This window comes from Onychostoma macrolepis, chromosome 11, assembly GCF_012432095.1.
Source record: "Onychostoma macrolepis isolate SWU-2019 chromosome 11, ASM1243209v1, whole genome shotgun sequence".
Taxonomy (NCBI): Eukaryota; Metazoa; Chordata; class Actinopteri; order Cypriniformes; family Cyprinidae; genus Onychostoma; species Onychostoma macrolepis.
In genome coordinates, this window is record NC_081165.1 from 513,536 (window position 1) to 530,467 (window position 16,932).

The window sequence follows — 16,932 nt, forward strand, 5'->3', positions numbered from 1 at the left end:
CTTTAGCTTTAGTAAAACAGCTGAGCACAATATAGCGATTGTGGTCTTCAGCTCACCGGCATGTTTAAGATCCTCAGGCACATAAACCTCAAGATAAAAGCCAAACGTGAACCAACATGTTAAACAAGTGCTTCATTTTATTTATTAACAACTAGAGCAGCAAAACTAAGATGTGAAGACAAAACATGGTGAATAACATGCAACATGAGACACTGACAAATTTTTCTGCTTAGCAAAACAACTCGTTTATACAGTAAAAACATCTCCAAAACTACAGGAAAGAGAACAAACGGAAAACGCTTTCCCCATTGATTTTAAAGATGCCATCAAATGTCTGCCAACTCCCAAGTGCTGTTCAATGTTTGTAAAAGGCGACATTTCAAAATACTGCCGAATGTATGGTTGGGTAAGACGCCAAACTAAACAATAAGAGAACATATTGAATGGACTCCAAATAATACATGAGAAAAGCAAACACCAGCAGAGGCCACCCAGTGAGATGATCAGCACTTCTCTACCCAAGCATCACCATTGCTTTCCAATTCATTAAAACAATCCCTTAAAAATCCCTTCTGTCTGGCCATGCATCACTGGGCGGTGCGTCTCCACTCATGTTGAGTCCACTGGTCGTCTCTTTATTGGTTGGATCAGTTTAAGTGTCTTGAGAGCATCAGAGGTCCCCTTTCTGGGCGATGAGTCGTCGGGGCATGTGGTTACACCAGCTGTACAGTGGCAGCCTGAAGGTAACCCTGCAGGAACTGAAGAGCTTCTGCTGGCAGACTGGTGCTCAACATGGAGGGCACCTGTTAAAGACAACATTCGGTTACTTCCAACAGCTCAGCTAGGTCTGGAGACCAAGCATGCTTCTGTCATGTTCTCAAGTCATTTTTAGTGATCACATTGTGAGTGATACTCACCCTTCCAGGACAAGCGGTGGAGAGTTTGTGTAAGGACTGAGCTAGGAGGATTTTGGGATTGTTGACAGCATCTCCGATGGGGTCATGCTCTTTCTTCCCTGCAAAAGCAAGCTGCGAGAAAGCCGTCTGGTATCCTGGAGTGTCCTCTATGTCTATGAAATGCTCATCATCTGGGATACTGTCGTCTTCTGGTAACTCAAACAGACCAATCAGAGCCTGCAACAAAGGAGTCCTAAAGAACAAAAACAGACTTCTCACCAAATGTTACAACACTATCTCACGACCAATTTGTACGCATTTTATGAGGTGGCTGATTTGTACTCCGACCCCACTTGTACGATTTGTCTAAACTCCAGTGGCGGGTAGGTTTAGGGGCGGGGTTGGGTGTAGGTCATTCGTACAAATGCATACGAATTGGCAACTTGTAAAATACGTACGATTTAGCGAATGAGGTCGTACGAATTAGCCACCTCGTAAAATATGTACGAACTGCTGAGATCGGGCTGAATGTTCATGATTAATTCATCAGATCATCTGACAGCCCAAGTTATTTTGTTAGACTCGATGACAAAGAAGGGTGTCTACAAATCTAGGGGAAAAGAGTTCTTGGAAACGTGCTCTTTGCATCCTTTTTGGTTTCATAAGTTTTTAAAAAGCACAGACAATTTTAAAGGTTTTTTTTCACCCAAAAATGAAAATTAGCCCATGTTTTTCTCACCCTCAAAGCATCCTAGGTGTATATGACTTTCTTCTTTCAGACAAATCCAATCGGTGTTATTAAAATTTTCCTTGCTCTTCCAAGCATTAGAATGGGAGTAGGCGGGTGTTTTTGTTCAACAGTCCAAAAGTAGTCAAATAAAGCGCATCCATAATAAAACGTGCCTCAGACGGCTCCGGGGGGTGAATAATGGCCATCCATATGTTTGTAAGAAAAATATAAATTTTTAAAATGTTAAATACTTTTTTCTCACTTCTGCTGACTGTCATACGCGCAAGCCATTCTGGGCGGATGACGTAGGATGTATGTGTAGCGCATGCACTGGTGATTAGTGACGAACGCGGAAGCGGTTCACAAATTAGAAGTAAAAGAAAAATGGAGGATTTCAATATAAGCCAAGAGGAGACTGGTTGTCCTCTGGTAAAGTAAGGAAACTTTGCTTCCTTTGCTCCTGTAAACAAACTGGCAGAGACTAGCATATCTCACAGGCGCGTGTGCGACGCATATGTCCTACGTCATCTGCTGGAACCGCTTGCACATATGACAGCCAGCGGAAGTGAGAAAAAAGTATTTATAACATTTTAAATATGGACATCTTTATACACGAACGCATCGATTCGCTGCAGGAGGCCTTTATTCATGGCCTGGAGGCATGTGAGGCATGTTTTATTATGGATGCGCACGCTTTACAAAAACACCCACCTACTCCCATTCTAATATTTGGAAGAGAAAGGATAATTTTTAATATAACTCCAATAGGATTTGTCTGAAAAAAGAAAGTCATATACACCTAGGATGCTTTGTGAGGGAGTAAAACATGGGCTAGTTTTCATTTTTGGGTGAACTAACCCTTTAAGAAAAGGTAATGACTTGAGAAATGTCATGTGGTGTATCTGTACACAAAGCGTCAAGCTTTACACTGTAAATTGTTTCGTTGATTTATCCTCGTTTTAATATGCCTCTATTGAGCTTTTTAGATGGATGCCGAGGGCTTTTTAGGTTTGGCAGAATCTGCCATCTCTGACCCAGTTAGTTTGCTCACTTCCATGGCTGCGATATGCTGTTTTCCCACTCTCTGGCAACCCAGAGGTGCTATCTGGTTAAACTGGCAGTGGGCGGAATCACACAGACCAAAACGAAAACAGATATTCCAACACATAACACACATTTCAAACTAGAATAAGCTATTCACTATTATCATTATATTTTTTGGAAAGTTTCCCTACATTAACATTATGCATGATCATAAAGATGTCAAATTATTGGTACATTCATGAGGGTCTGCAGAGGTCCACTCTATATAATTTAGATTTTTTCCCTGCATGTTTCTGCATATTGTTCACAGCACATTACTTGATTTAGCTGATAGGTTTTTCCAAATATTAATAAGCAGTTTGTTCAAGTCATGTCATTTCCCATTAGTTGGTACACAAAAGCCCGTAGTGTGTCTTACCAGAGTTTGGTGTACTCCGTGTCCATCATGGAGGGACACTCAGTGAGGATCTTTGTGATGCCCACAGCACAGATCTTCTTCTCCACCTGCCCCGAGACCTTCTGCACTTCAGGAATTATGATCTTCTCCACAACCATGCCAAACATCCTGAAGCAGCGGAAAACAATGGAAACGATCACAAAATAAAATAAAAATAAATCCAACACATACACTTTTTTCATAAGATGCTTTGATGGTAAAATGTCATTAATAAGCCAGTCAGTAATTTGTCACTACCACTATCGACAAATGATAGACACTTAGCATACAGTTTGGTGGTATGGTTCTGTTCTATTCTGTTCTGAGTTCAAAAACTCCCATCCATGCAGCCTGTCATGAATGAGCAGGGAGAGCAGCAATAATATTAACCCCCCAAGGGTTAACAGAACAGAACCAAGCAGATCATTAATGTACTTAATTACATTTAGTGTAACATTACTCAAGATTAGGGAGTCTGATTCAACATGAATATCAGAAGCCAAGTCCTGACTGTGGTGAAAGGAGGAGTTGGGGATGGAGGAGGGTAATTGCTCCCGAGCAAGCAAAAGCTGCTGAATAATACTGAATAGCGCTTATGTAGGGATGCCGTGATAGGTGTCGTATTCCTATAGGTAGACGTGATCAGCTGATGCAAGCTTGACTCACATGACCTGCCAAAACCAACGCTAACGCTTAATATCTGCAATGCAAGACTACGACTCAACATGTTTAGAATAATAAAGCTACTTGCTTTGGCTGGATGCCATCAAATATCTCCTGCAATGCAATTGCTCCATATTTCACACAATAAAGGTTGATAAAGACCAGGAAACCTGTGAAGAGAAAAAGTGACAGATCAATAGTGAGCAATTTGTAATTTTGAAATTAGAAGTAAACTATGATCAGAAATGAAAGCAATCTCTCACTCTTAACAAATTTTGTAGTCTTGGAGCTCTGAAGCCTCTGGAAAAGCAGAATAAAGATCTGCTTCCTGTACTGGGTGATGGAATCTCTGCATACAAACACACAGAACCAAATGAATAGAGCACAGAAACATGTCAACTCTTTTATTCTTGTGTCCTCATAACACACTGCTTACGGAGGCATGTGCTCCACTATACTGTTGAGCAGATAGAAGCCTTGATGGTCATTAGCCTTGGATGCAATGAGCTTCTGGAATACTCCAAGAAGACCAGGCTGTTGGGGAAAAAAAAAGAAGTTACATTTACACTGCATTATGGGTATTCATGGCTATCCCATGAAACACTCACAATCTTGTCAGCTGCTGTGCTAGCGATGGCGTTGGCTCCTTTCTCCAGATAGGCCTGCAGCAGCCGGACGAGAGGAGGGATGTTTCCTGTGCGTTCCCACAGCACGGGCTGCAGGAGATGAGGAAACAGGGCCATGTAGGAGGAGGGGATGGAGCTGGTATGGATCTCCAGCAGCAGAGACATCACCTGGAAGACGTACGGCACAAACTCTGCAGGGCCAGAGATGAGATGAGAGGAAGAGTCAATAAAAACATGGCTTCAGGACTGTGTACCATCAAGAGAGGTTACACACAGGAAGCACTTTGTATGCACTATTTACTCTGATGCTTGGGGTCAGTAAGATTATTATTATTTAGGAAATTACGTTGACTCACACTCAAGTCATACTCTTTACTCAAGTGACAGCATTTGTAGTGTTTACAAAACAAAATGTATCACTGTTTCAACAAAAATATCATTGAAAATGTTCTTTGAGCAGGAAATCAGCATATTAGAATGATTTCTGAAGGATGATATGACAACTAAAGACTGGAGCAAAAACATTGACATTTTTCTCTGACATTTTCAATCAAATAAACACAGACCCCATTGCTTCTGAGTGATTGTGTAAGTCACCACAAAACTGTGTGATAAAGGTTATAGAGTTGAACAAATTTACAACAGTGTAACACACCCTGCACATCATTCTGGAGGATCTCAGTAAACACAGGAAACAGGGCCTCTTCAAAGCTGCCCACAGTGTCCTGATTGGCCTTGCAGGTGATCCTGATGGACAGGCACAGTGACTCAAACAGGTAATGGTTGAAATGCGGCTTACTGGGATTCTGTAGAGAAAAGAAAGTTTGTTATATTGGTAACACTTTACAATAAGGTTCATTAGTTAACTATATTAGTTAACATTAACTAATAATAAACTGCACTTATACAGCGTTTATGAATCTTTGTTAATATTAATTTCAACATTTACTAATACATTATTAAAATCTTCTCAACATTAGTTAATGCACTATGAACTAACAATGAACATCTGTATTTTTATTAACTAATGTTAGCGAAGATCAGTAAATACAGTAACAAATGTATTGCTCATGGTTAGTTAATACATTAACTAATGTTTAACTAATGAACCTTATTGTAAAGTGTTACCGTTATATTTAAAGAACAGGCTGCCCACACATACAAAGACTTAAAATGGAAAACTTATATTGCTTACTATTAAGTAGTTATTTAAATGACTAACTTTAAAGTTTAAAATTTGCCGCATGACCTCACTGTTCCATGTTTTATTCAATGGGTGGCTATTCTTTGAATGCAGAAAATGTGCATGCTGCAGAAATTGTGCTAGTATGGCATGCTGAACACATCCTGTGTGTAAAACATGAAAATGTTCCATCCTGCCTTTAGGATCAAGTCCTGCTTGGGAAATGTCCCCTTTAATGGACGGATATTTCTGTGTGTCCTGCCAGTGCATCTAATGCCATGGACTGAGACAAAGACCACATGACTGGACACCAACCTGAACTCAAACATCCTTCATAGCACAGCAGATTTAGTGACTGGCCTACCTTGCTGACGAGGAGGAGCTTATGAGTCAGTTGGCCAATGAGAGTGGGGATGTAGGGCACAATGGCTTCCTGTAAGAGGGAAAAACTCCTCATGATGGCTAGAGAGGTGACAAACAGAACAGGTCAAGGAGTAAATACAAATATTACAGTAAACAAAATGTTTTACTACTAAAATTTGTGAATATCAAAGAGCTAATTACCTTTCATTATGTACTCATTCTCAGATGAGCCAGGGATTGCTAAAGCTTTGAACAGATGGTTGAGTAACTGTTCTGTGAATGGTGCCATTTCAGCAGGAGTAATGCTGAAAAATAAGATCAGTTCAGAAAATAAATAAATAAAATGGTCAAAATTCAGAACATGACCAGTCTCATGTCTTGTACTGGAAAAACTCACAGAGTGGCGTTGTTGGCTCCTCTCATGGTGAAGAGTCTCTCGAGTGAATGTGCTGCATAGGTGTGCTGAACGATGCTCTCTGCCTGCAGGTGGGCCACCAGGAGAGGAACAGCCTCCAACAGCTGCTCTTTAGGGAGCTAAAGGACCAGACAGAAGCCCGACCATCACACCCAGTGAAGCCACACTTGTGTAATGGAAAGCATACAGTGTAATGGAAAGGAAAGTGCTTACTTGACTTCTGAAGGTCATAACATACTTGATGGCATCTGCTTTCAAAACTGGGAACTCGTTCACTGAGGGACAAAGAAGAAATTAACATTCATTCAGCATCATTGAAGCTCTAGTAAAAACAATTTAACGTGCTAAATTAAATGAGTATAGCCAATTACCATTGGGAGATTTGAGGTCTACTAGAATGTGGTTGACAAAGAATTCACACAGGTTCACCAATTCATTGGCTTGTGTTATTCCATGCTGTAAACCAAAAGTACAAGTTTGTCAGACTGGACCTTAGATCTATAGCTCACAAAGCAGAAGACATCAGACTCAAACAACTCCTTAGACTGGCTCCAATAATCTGAAATCTGGAAGCCGCCACATAAATAGAACTTTTACAGCTTGTATAAAACATTCACATTAAGGTGTGAGATACTTTGATTTTAACCATTGTCTGAATAAGCCACTTGAACAGTCTATAAGTTACAGATGTTTGCAGCACTTTGTGACTAGTGGTGAACCCATTTTTTAATTCAATACGAGCTTTATTTACATGCGCGCAGGTTACATTCATCTCAGAGCAGCTCAGTTCACAGTAAATGCTGCTCCACACAGACAGTTATCATTTATTAGCGCGGACCGTCTCCGAGTATGCATGTTTTGATGTCCACATGCTCTTGTTCAAGAAATGCTATAGCATGTCTACGATAAAGCAGATGCCAAATATTAAAGATTAAGTGGACATTTGAATTAAATGTTTCGTCAATATTAAACAAAGGATCAGATTGTGCTGTAAAGTGTAAAAATAGTAATCAGGCTGTGGCGCCCTCTGCAGGCATTTGATACACAACGCACATTATTTATGATTATATTGTTTTATTACATTCCGTATTTTAACCGTTTTGTTCAATAATGTCTATTTCACTATTTGTGAAAAATCGCACCTTTTGCGTCTGAGCTTTGGAGGCCAGAGATGTGACCAGGTAGATAGCAGCATCTTTGTGTTTCCAGTTCACCCCGGGGTTCTTGGCATATTCTGTCAGCATGGAGTTCACATAGCCAGAGAAGATGCCTGTCACCGGGCCCTCGAAGAACTTACATAGGCCTCGCACCAAATCACAGGCTGCTCTACGCCTCGTGTCGATGTCTGCGAGGACAGGAGGTATGATTCAGTACGGGAAGACTGTGTCTGAACAATGGAGAGTAGTATCAACATACCTGAGCCTTCAAGGTCTCTGATGATATACTCCTCTGCGTTATCTTCAAAAGCCTCTTCATCTGCACCTGTTTTCATACAATTATCAATTTACAACATGGAAAATCCTTCTAGATTATTTATACCACTTCATCAGCTGCTAAAATATAAGAGCTTGTCAATAACAAATTGACACATACTTCTAAATTCCATGTTGGGTACGATGACCTTCTCACAGATGCTGGTGAGAACATTCTGATCTTCAAAGAGATGCTTATAGTGCGGCCGCTCACATACTGATGCCAAAAACTGGATAGCATTGCTCACAAGCTACAACAGACATAATGTTATCAGGCACAGTTAAGAAAAAACTAACAGCACTATGAACACTAAAGTAATGTCCGCCAACAAGTCTGTAAACAACTGCAACACACATAAATACTAGGGCTGCAACAACAAATCGATTAAATCGATAAAAATCGATTACTAAAAGCGTTGGCAACGAATTTCATAATCGATTCGTTGTGTCGCGCGACGCGGAGACGTTTGATTATTTAAAAAAAAACAAACAAAAAACGAGCGGAGGTAGAGGAAAGATACATGGCGGAGGCAGAGAAATCCGTGCGACCCAAGTCATCCAAGGTGTGGGAGCAGGGCGGCGTTATAGATGGCAGAGTATGGCAGTTGCCATACTCTAGCCCAGTCAGGTGCTGTGAAAAATTATCCAAACTTGAGTCGCTTATAATTCGTTTTATTATTTTAAATCAGAGAGTTTTAAAAATAGTAAACCAATGATAAGCATTAAAATAACTTGTCAGTAAAACTTAACGCCATTGGATCATCGAGCTCTCAGCGAGACCTCGTAACTTCACCCGCCTTCATTCAGATTGACGTGCCGCGCACAGCCTGGAGAAGATGAGATCTCTGCTTTTTCGCAATGCAAGGGTGAATAAATAATTGGTGTTTGAATAGTACAGCGTTTTCTTTACTCAAACACTATGTCAGTAAAGGATAATGTTTTTGTGTGTTTGAAGAGTGGAGAAGAATTAGTTATTTGCTGTCTATATCGTTTTAAATATCCTGTGCATTATGTGCATAAGCGCTTAATTTGAGATTTTGGCCAAGTGTATTAAACGACAAGAAAAAACTAAGCGCCCATATAGCTACAATCAAAGTTATATAACCTGTAAAAGTTGATGAAAGCATAATGCACTTGCTGCTTCAGATAACAGTTACAGCCGTTCTAATGACAGACAAAACACTCCATCTCCGTCATTCTCTGGTCAAAAACATTATTAACTCCATTTGAGCTTGATTTTCATATAATGTTAAGTGCAAGTGTCTGATACAATACCAACGCTAACGACGCAGTGTTGTTAAATTATTTAATTTTTGCACTTCCCAAAAGTCTATATATTTGACAGATGTAAAGCATACATGTGTATGTTTTTTGTGTTAGTCCATTTTTATTTTATTTTATTATTATTATTATAACAGCTCAGGGATGTTCAAGGAGCAACATGTTTGTGCACTTTCTAAAGATTTTAGTTCTGTTTTTGAATAAAGGGTTGGAAATGAATGCTTTTCTTTTTTTTCTTTTTTTAATCCGATTCATCGATTAATCGAAAAAATAATCGACAGATTAATCGATTATTAAAATAATCGTTAGTTGCAGCCCTAATAAATACAATACGCATTTAAATGCAATCCACTTACCAAGTCATATTTAACCTCCTGTCCAGTTGTGACAAGCAGGTTCCAGATAGCTGTGACAAAGCGAGGTAAGTAAGGTTGGAACTCTTCATCGTATTTTTGAGCGTAAAGTGCTGCATTATCACAGATTTGGGATTTCAACAGCTCCAACAGACCAGCCTCCTCCTCATCCTACAGCAGGAAACTCAGTTTAGTTTGTTGGTCTTGGTTATTTGAACTTACAGAAATCAGATTTGTGAGCACTCCCGCGTTAGAATTTATTCTCATATTGAAATACTCACATCTGTTTGCAACAACTTGTTATCCAATGTCAATAAGTTATGAAAATTTGTCATCCAAGTCTCCATGTTATCCTCAAAGAATTCTGGGAGATCCTGAAGAGTTTGGAAAAAGAGATGTGAACTGGAAAACCGGCACAGAAGTGCAAATGAAAGCATGAGCAGTTGTAAGTGTAGACTCACCTGGAAGTTAAGGCTGTAGAAAAGTTTTGAAATAAGCGTTAGGGAAGAGAAGAGCACTTTCAGGGCGTTGACATCTGTTGCATGAGTTTGACACAAATCAATCGTAGCCTAAATGTGAAACAAGTGACATTTCCATTTCACATACATGAGTAAAAGCAAAAGATTACTAATATATCAGCTTATGATTGAATAACAAAATGGACAACTCATTGACTTTACCTTGAAAAGTTCAGTGAGAGGCTGTGCAAAAGTGTCCAGTACCAGCTTGATCTCTGTCCACAGCTCATTGGACTTAAACTCATGCCGGTATCTGAAAGACAACAGAGACAATACTCGAAATACAGGATGTATCAAATTTATTTATTTAAGGGTCAGGTACAAAAGTGTCTAGAAATGTAACACGTGAAACCAAAAAATGTACATATACAGTATCTCACAGAAGTGAGTACACCCCTCACATTTTTGTAAATATTTTATTATATCTTTTCATGTGACAACACTGAAGAAATGACACTTTGCTACAATGTAAAGTAGTGAGTGTACAGATTGTATAACAATGTAAATTTGCTGTCCCCTCAAAATAACTCAACACACAGCCATTAATGTCTAAACCGCTGGCCACAAAAGTGAGTACACCCCTAAGTGAAAATGTCCAAGTTGGGCCCAATTAGCCATTTTCTCTCACCGGCGTCATGTGACTTGTTAGTGTTACAAGGTCTCAGGTGTGTTAAATTTGGTGTTATCGCTCTCACTCTCATACTGGTCACTGGAAGTTCAACATGGCACCTCATGGCAAAGAACTCTCTGAGGATCTGAAAAAAAGAATTGTTGCTCTACATAAAGATGGCGTAGGCTATAAGAAGATTGCCAAGACCCTGAAACTGAGCTGCAGCATGGTGGCCAAGACCATACAGCGGTTTAACAGGACAGGTTCCACTCAGAACAGGCCTCACCATGGTCGACCAAAGAAGTTGAGTGCACGTGCTCAGCGTCATATCCAGAGGTTGTGTTTGGGAAATAGACGTATGAGTGATGCCAGCATTGCTGCAGAGGTTGAAGGGGTCAGCCTGTCAGTGCTCAGACCATACGCCGCACACTGCATCAAACTGGTCTGCATGGCTGTCATCCCAGAAGGAAGCCTCTTCTAAAGATGATGCACAAGAAAGCCCGCAAACAGTTTGCTGAAGACAAGCAGACTAAGGACATGGATTACTGGAACCATGTTCTGTGGTCTGATGAGACCAAGATAAACTTATTTGGTTCAGACGGTGTCAAGCGTATGTGGCGGCAACCAGGTGAGGAGTACAAAGACAAGCGTGTCTTGCCTACAGTTAAGCATGGTGGTGGGAGTGTCATGGTCTGGGGTTGCCGGCACTGGGGAGCTACAGTTTAGGGCTGTCAAAAATAAAAATAAAAAGAATTTTGAATATTCGAACTTAAAATAAAAATCCACATTTGAATGCAAAACCGTTCTTTTGCGAGACGCGAGTGCAGAGTCGGATATTTAGAAAGCCATTTAAAATTATTGAAAGTTCAACTTTGAAAAAACATGTCTCAAAACTTTATGGCGGGACGGGTCTCTCCCCATTCCACTGCATCTCATGTTTTTAAATGAAAAAAGTAACGTTACTCGTTGTGATTGGTTTTCCGTGCTTTGTATTAAACTTGTATGCACGACGCTGTTTTGTTTCTAATCATTTAAGCAACTTAATTATATAAGGTTACAATTATTTTAAACATTATGTACATTTTTCAAAGATAGTCGTGTTATTTTTATGCTTTGAAGAACAGTGGGTTAGTAATATTTTGCTCGATGCGCCCTCTTGTGGCCTCAGGAGAGAAGCCAAAACTTTTTCCCCCTAACTGAAATTATACCATTAAAGTAGAATATAATTCGAATTTTGATCATATTTAAGTACAAAATTCGAATTTAGTTTTTCAGCCATTTTGACAGCCCTACTACAGTTCATTGAGGGAACCATGAATGCCAACATGTACTGTGACATACTGAAGCAAAGCATGATCCCCTCTCTTCGGAGACTGGGCCGCAGGGCAGTATTCCAACATGATAACAACCACTGCCTTGCTAAAGAAGCTGAGGGTAAAGGTGATGGACTGGCCAAAGCATGTCTCCAGAACTAAACCCTCCAGACCTAAACAAGCTGTAAACTAACTACTTTACATTGTAGCAAAGTGTCATTTCTTCAGTGTTGTCAGATGAAAAGATATAATAAAATATTTACAAAAAATGTGAGGGGTGTACTCACTTCTGTGAGATACTGTACGTATTTAGTCCAATGTTCTCCAATACCTTTTAAAAAGAGAGTGTGCCGTGCGAAGAATTCCATTGATGATGTGGAAGTCCCCACTCTGAAAACGAGTCACCATCTCGGTCAGGAGATCCGGCCATTTCTGAGGGAAATCCTCTCGCCCGATGATGCTGATCGCATCACTCAGCTGCAGAGGGGAAAACGGTCACTGTCATTTACAGAATGTATTTATTTGTGCTCTTGCTTGTAATTTTGTTTTTATTTGTTCTTAAATCGTTACGGAGTGTTCACTTGTCTTTAATAATGTTTGAATTTTTTTTATTAGTTAGGCTAATAGTGTTCACTGTTGTATTGAAATGGAGAATTGTGAATTTAAGTTGTATGTAAAATTTCTTAAGCTTATTTATTAGAATAACAGGTTACATAGTTCAAAAAGAGACCCACTTATCTATAGGCTAGGGCTGAACAAATAATTGCAATAACGATAATATCGCAATAAGAAAAAACCCCCCCGAGATTTTTCAACCGCAGAGGTTGCGATTACACTCTGTCACGTGACAGGCGTGAGTAAAGAGTCAAATCGCTTTAAGTTGAACATGCCTCCTCACTCTCGCGGACACGAAAAACAACCCGACTTGGCATGCTACAGTGTTTCCAAGTCTGCAGTTTGCTGCGGGTTGTTTTTCATGTGCACGAGTTGAAGCGACTCCAAAAACGTGATATTTAGCCCCCGGAGTGCGAATCTTACCAGGGGAACCCCTCCAAAAAATCTTTCTTAAATTCTTATTTAAAGTCTGTCTAAAGTTCACAGACAGCGTTTAAAAAGTCCCACTTTTTATATATATATACACATATACACACACACATATATATCCACTCCACATTTTTACACATATTATTACAGTGACTTTGAGTTACCTAAATACGGAGTGGGTTAAAGCAACAGCTTTGTTTTTATATTTCTGCAATCTACTTTAGTTTGTGTGATTTGTTACTGATTTTTATATTAATGTTTACACCAGGCTTATTTGTCAGTGATTTATGTTGTCATAATTATTACACAAACAGTCAATATACTACTGTGATTGTAGTTGTTAAATAAAAATGTCATTTATATCAATTCATGCATCACCTAATTTCATCATAAAAATATAGGCCTGGCCTACAGAAAATAACATTTATGTTTAATCTATCTAATATCGTGTTGGTCATCCTATACGATAATTTATTGCTTGTCTTTGTTGAAAAATACAGAATATAAAAGAGCTTTAAAAAATAATTACATATTAAATCGCAATCTTGGTTTAAAAAAGAAAAAAAGAAAAACGCAATTAGATTATTTTCCAAAATCGTTCAGCCCTACTATAGGCTACAGCAGTATGGTTTAATTACAAACCTAGAAATGTTGATTATAGCAGCAGAGAGTAACATGTAAAAGTACACAGGTGAAACACTTTTATTCTAACTGCTGCTTCTCACGGGATATATGAAATTTGTACCTGTTTTTGTATTTGCTCTGGGCTGGTTAGCATCAGATTTACAATGTTGGCTTTGATAGCAGTCCGGTCAGGATCAGAGATTTTATTTGGTTCATCCTCAACCTTAGAGTAAGAGAAAGTACACAAGTCCAGATTAAATGCCACCTATCACACAACAGACATAATAGTATGTAACAGGACACTCACTATGCGCCAGTTCCTCTTGATGTAGTTCTTGAAGGTGACTGCTGCACATACGCGAATGACCTCGTCTTGGGACTTCTCTAGTACTGTGAGCAGTAAAATGGGGTAGTTCTGATTTCCCTCCACTGATTCCAGAAATTTCTCAGCTAAAGATGGAGAAGGTGAGAACATAAAAACGGTGAAGATATACAGTGAAGACTACACACAGTGTTATTTTACATTTGATTAAATTATTCAACCACTGTACCTCAATACTACCGAAAAATTTATAGTACTGTTTATTTCATTCAAATCTTTTTTTTTCTATTGTATGTGAAATTGATTCCTTTTTTTTTTTAATTACTTACTGTTTACTTGTCTTTAACAAATTAACAAAAAATAAATAAATAAGAGACAATTTTTTTTTTTTGCACATCATAATGCATTTCATAAAATACATTAGACCTTTCTAATGTTTTATAGTTATAGGCCCCCTGCATGTTAACAGGCCACCCTGCAGTTTTTTATAAAATTAAAGTTTACCATTTAGTAAGTTTATTACTATTCTAAATATTACACTTATTAGGGGCTTAGCCCTGAATTATTCTTAAATACTAGTGAAAATTTTGGCTTGTGGGCCAGAAGGGGGAAAAAAGTCATTATTATTGAGGCCTGCAGGCTTTTACCTTATACACAAATCCAAAGAATAATAAAAAAAAAAAAAAAAAAATAGCCTCAAATGGGAATGTTACCTGGCCGTCTCACAGCTGGGTCAGGGCTTAGTGTTTTCTGCAGGTACTCAGTCAGGGTTTGGAGATTTCCATCATTGAGCTCCATGATTGCTACAGAAATAAAGTATCCACTATGAGAAATGATGCAGTGAGTTGATTTGTAAAAACTCACAATCAACTCTCCGAAACTAATATGCATGCATGTATATATTGTTTGTGTGTGTGTGTGTGTATATGAATATGTAAATAAAAATATATATCATATTAATATATATATATATATATATCGTCATTCTGTAAATCAGAAAGATCATGCTGATGATAAAGTGAACGTGCATTTAATTTGTTAACGCATTTCAGAAATTAAAGACCTGCATCTGAAGTACATTTGGACGTAAACTGACCCTTAACTAAATGTTTCTTCTGCACATCCACATATTGACAGCGAAAGCAGCTGATAATTCGCATGTTATGATCTTGACAAACGGCAGCACACATGCTTGGCCTGCTCTGACTGAAGCGGCCTGCCAAATATCTCACTCACATTTATGAATAAACATTAAATTATGCTCTGTGTTGTAGACGGCTGGTTTTCGGGCTCCACTGTGTCAGTTTGGTTGATTATGAAAGATTTTAATGACAGAAACTCAGGCCATGATTCACGTGCTAAAGCTGTTAGCATGCTGAGAAGACATGCTAGTCATCCAAAATAGTCACGATAAAAAGCGCTTCACAATAAAACGACCTCTATTTACCAATATGATGGACACTGAGGAAACCGCCAAACGAGGTTTATTTAGTGAAAGTAAGACGGAAAGTACTCCGTTATGTGGTTAACGTTAGTTCACGAGCTAACTTACGTTAACTCTCGAGCTCACTCTTAACATCGCGCGCTGCGTGCGTAAGCATTCAAACAAGATAATTCAGTAATCTCATAGTTTATTAACGAACAGAAGATAATATAGAGTGGATTTATTGACGATGAGAAAACAAAAAGATAAAAAAAAGGCCTTACCGTTAGCTGTACGTTGAAGTGCTGCGCTAATCACCGGCGAGAAGTTTCAAACGTCTCACACAAGTGCGCGGTCACGACTAGGCGCATGCGCACTAATGAGACATAGACAGGAGCGCACATGGGGCGCGCATGTATGTGTATTTAGCCTGTGGCTGTATTTATCACGTACCGCCCCCTCGTGTATGTTGCGGCGAACTGCAACTTTAAGGATTGGTTTTGTGGACAGAATGGATCTCATTTTAGAAATAAATTCAAGGTCATATTTCAAAAACAATATAATTAAATTAAGTATATCTTAAAACAAATACTTTTTTCCCCCATTAAGATTATTTCCACGGTAATTAAGCATATTTCCCTGGTAACACTTTAGAACAGGGAACACTTATTCACTATTAACTACAACTTTTCCCTCAATAAATTCCTAATTTGCTGCTTATTAATAGTTAGTTAGGTAGTTGTTACGTTTAGGTATTGGGTAGGATTAGGGATGTAGAATAAGGCATTAATATGTGCTTAATTACTACTAATAGATGGCTAATATTCTAGTAACATGCATGCTAATAAGCAACTGTTACCGTTTCCCTTTGTTCTCATTACAGTGATGTAAAAACAGCCGGTCAAAAGTACACTTAAACAAATGCTTGTTTTAGCAGTGCCAATGATGATTAAATTATTCAGTTCAAAACGTTCTTATAATGAGTATATTTTTATATATTCTGTGTCCAAACTAATATTCCATTATTATGATATCTGTAAGAGTTGTTGTACCTTAAACTGGTGCCATGAGTGTTTTCTTATTTACACCCACAACCTAAAAATGCAAATATCAGGTTGTCATTTTATTGGGCAAGTTGTATTTATTTAGGCCTATTTATATACAACAATTGCTTGTTGTATTCCTTTGATTTTTTAAACAATGGCTTAATACTTTTGTTACCTTTTACATCTGTGCTGTTTATGAATTGTTTCATAATTATTTAACTGTTTTTCTGAAAAGTCATTAACTATGCTTTTTACTGACTGTTCATGTATCATGATAGTATGCTATATACTGATTTTATGTTTATTTTCATTCATGTATTAATGACAATTTAATGAAAAGCATTGAAGATCATGTGAATCAGGTGAATAGGGAAAAATATTAATGGTCTCAGAAATGAGATTTTTTTTTTTTTTTCAAAATGGTCATTTGCAAGTCTTCTTGTGAAAAATAAATTCGAGAGACTTTATGCATGTGATATGTATGTTGCCCTCATTTATTGAGAATAACTGATTTCTCTTATGTTCAAAAGCTGAATATTTTGATCATTCAAGCAGACCAAGCCTATTGAT

At 38.4% G+C, this 16,932-nt stretch overlaps 1 protein-coding gene and 1 non-coding gene across 2 annotated transcripts; both read right to left on the reverse strand.

Annotated features, from left to right (window-relative positions):
- Positions 1-119: 119 nt before the first annotated feature.
- On the reverse strand, positions 120-15,723 carry cse1l (CSE1 chromosome segregation 1-like (yeast)). The gene is made up of 25 exons (XM_058791685.1): positions 15,601-15,723; positions 14,607-14,696; positions 13,879-14,021; positions 13,693-13,794; positions 12,235-12,380; positions 10,143-10,233; positions 9,924-10,031; positions 9,744-9,836; positions 9,466-9,633; positions 7,950-8,079; positions 7,773-7,838; positions 7,499-7,701; positions 6,728-6,812; positions 6,570-6,631; positions 6,339-6,475; positions 6,143-6,246; positions 5,943-6,040; positions 5,051-5,201; positions 4,378-4,586; positions 4,206-4,303; positions 4,033-4,118; positions 3,858-3,939; positions 3,089-3,235; positions 918-1,149; positions 120-803 (listed from the first exon to the last, which is right to left on the reverse strand). The coding sequence occupies exons 2-25, from the start codon at positions 14,689-14,691 to the stop codon at positions 714-716; spliced, it is 2,916 nt and encodes a 971-aa protein (XP_058647668.1). The 5' UTR covers positions 14,692-14,696; positions 15,601-15,723; the 3' UTR covers positions 120-713.
- On the reverse strand, positions 5,761-5,889 carry LOC131549964 (small Cajal body-specific RNA 11). Its single transcript, XR_009273537.1, has one exon. It is a non-coding gene; the product is annotated as a small Cajal body-specific RNA 11 (non-coding RNA).
- Positions 15,724-16,932: the final 1,209 nt, after the last annotated feature.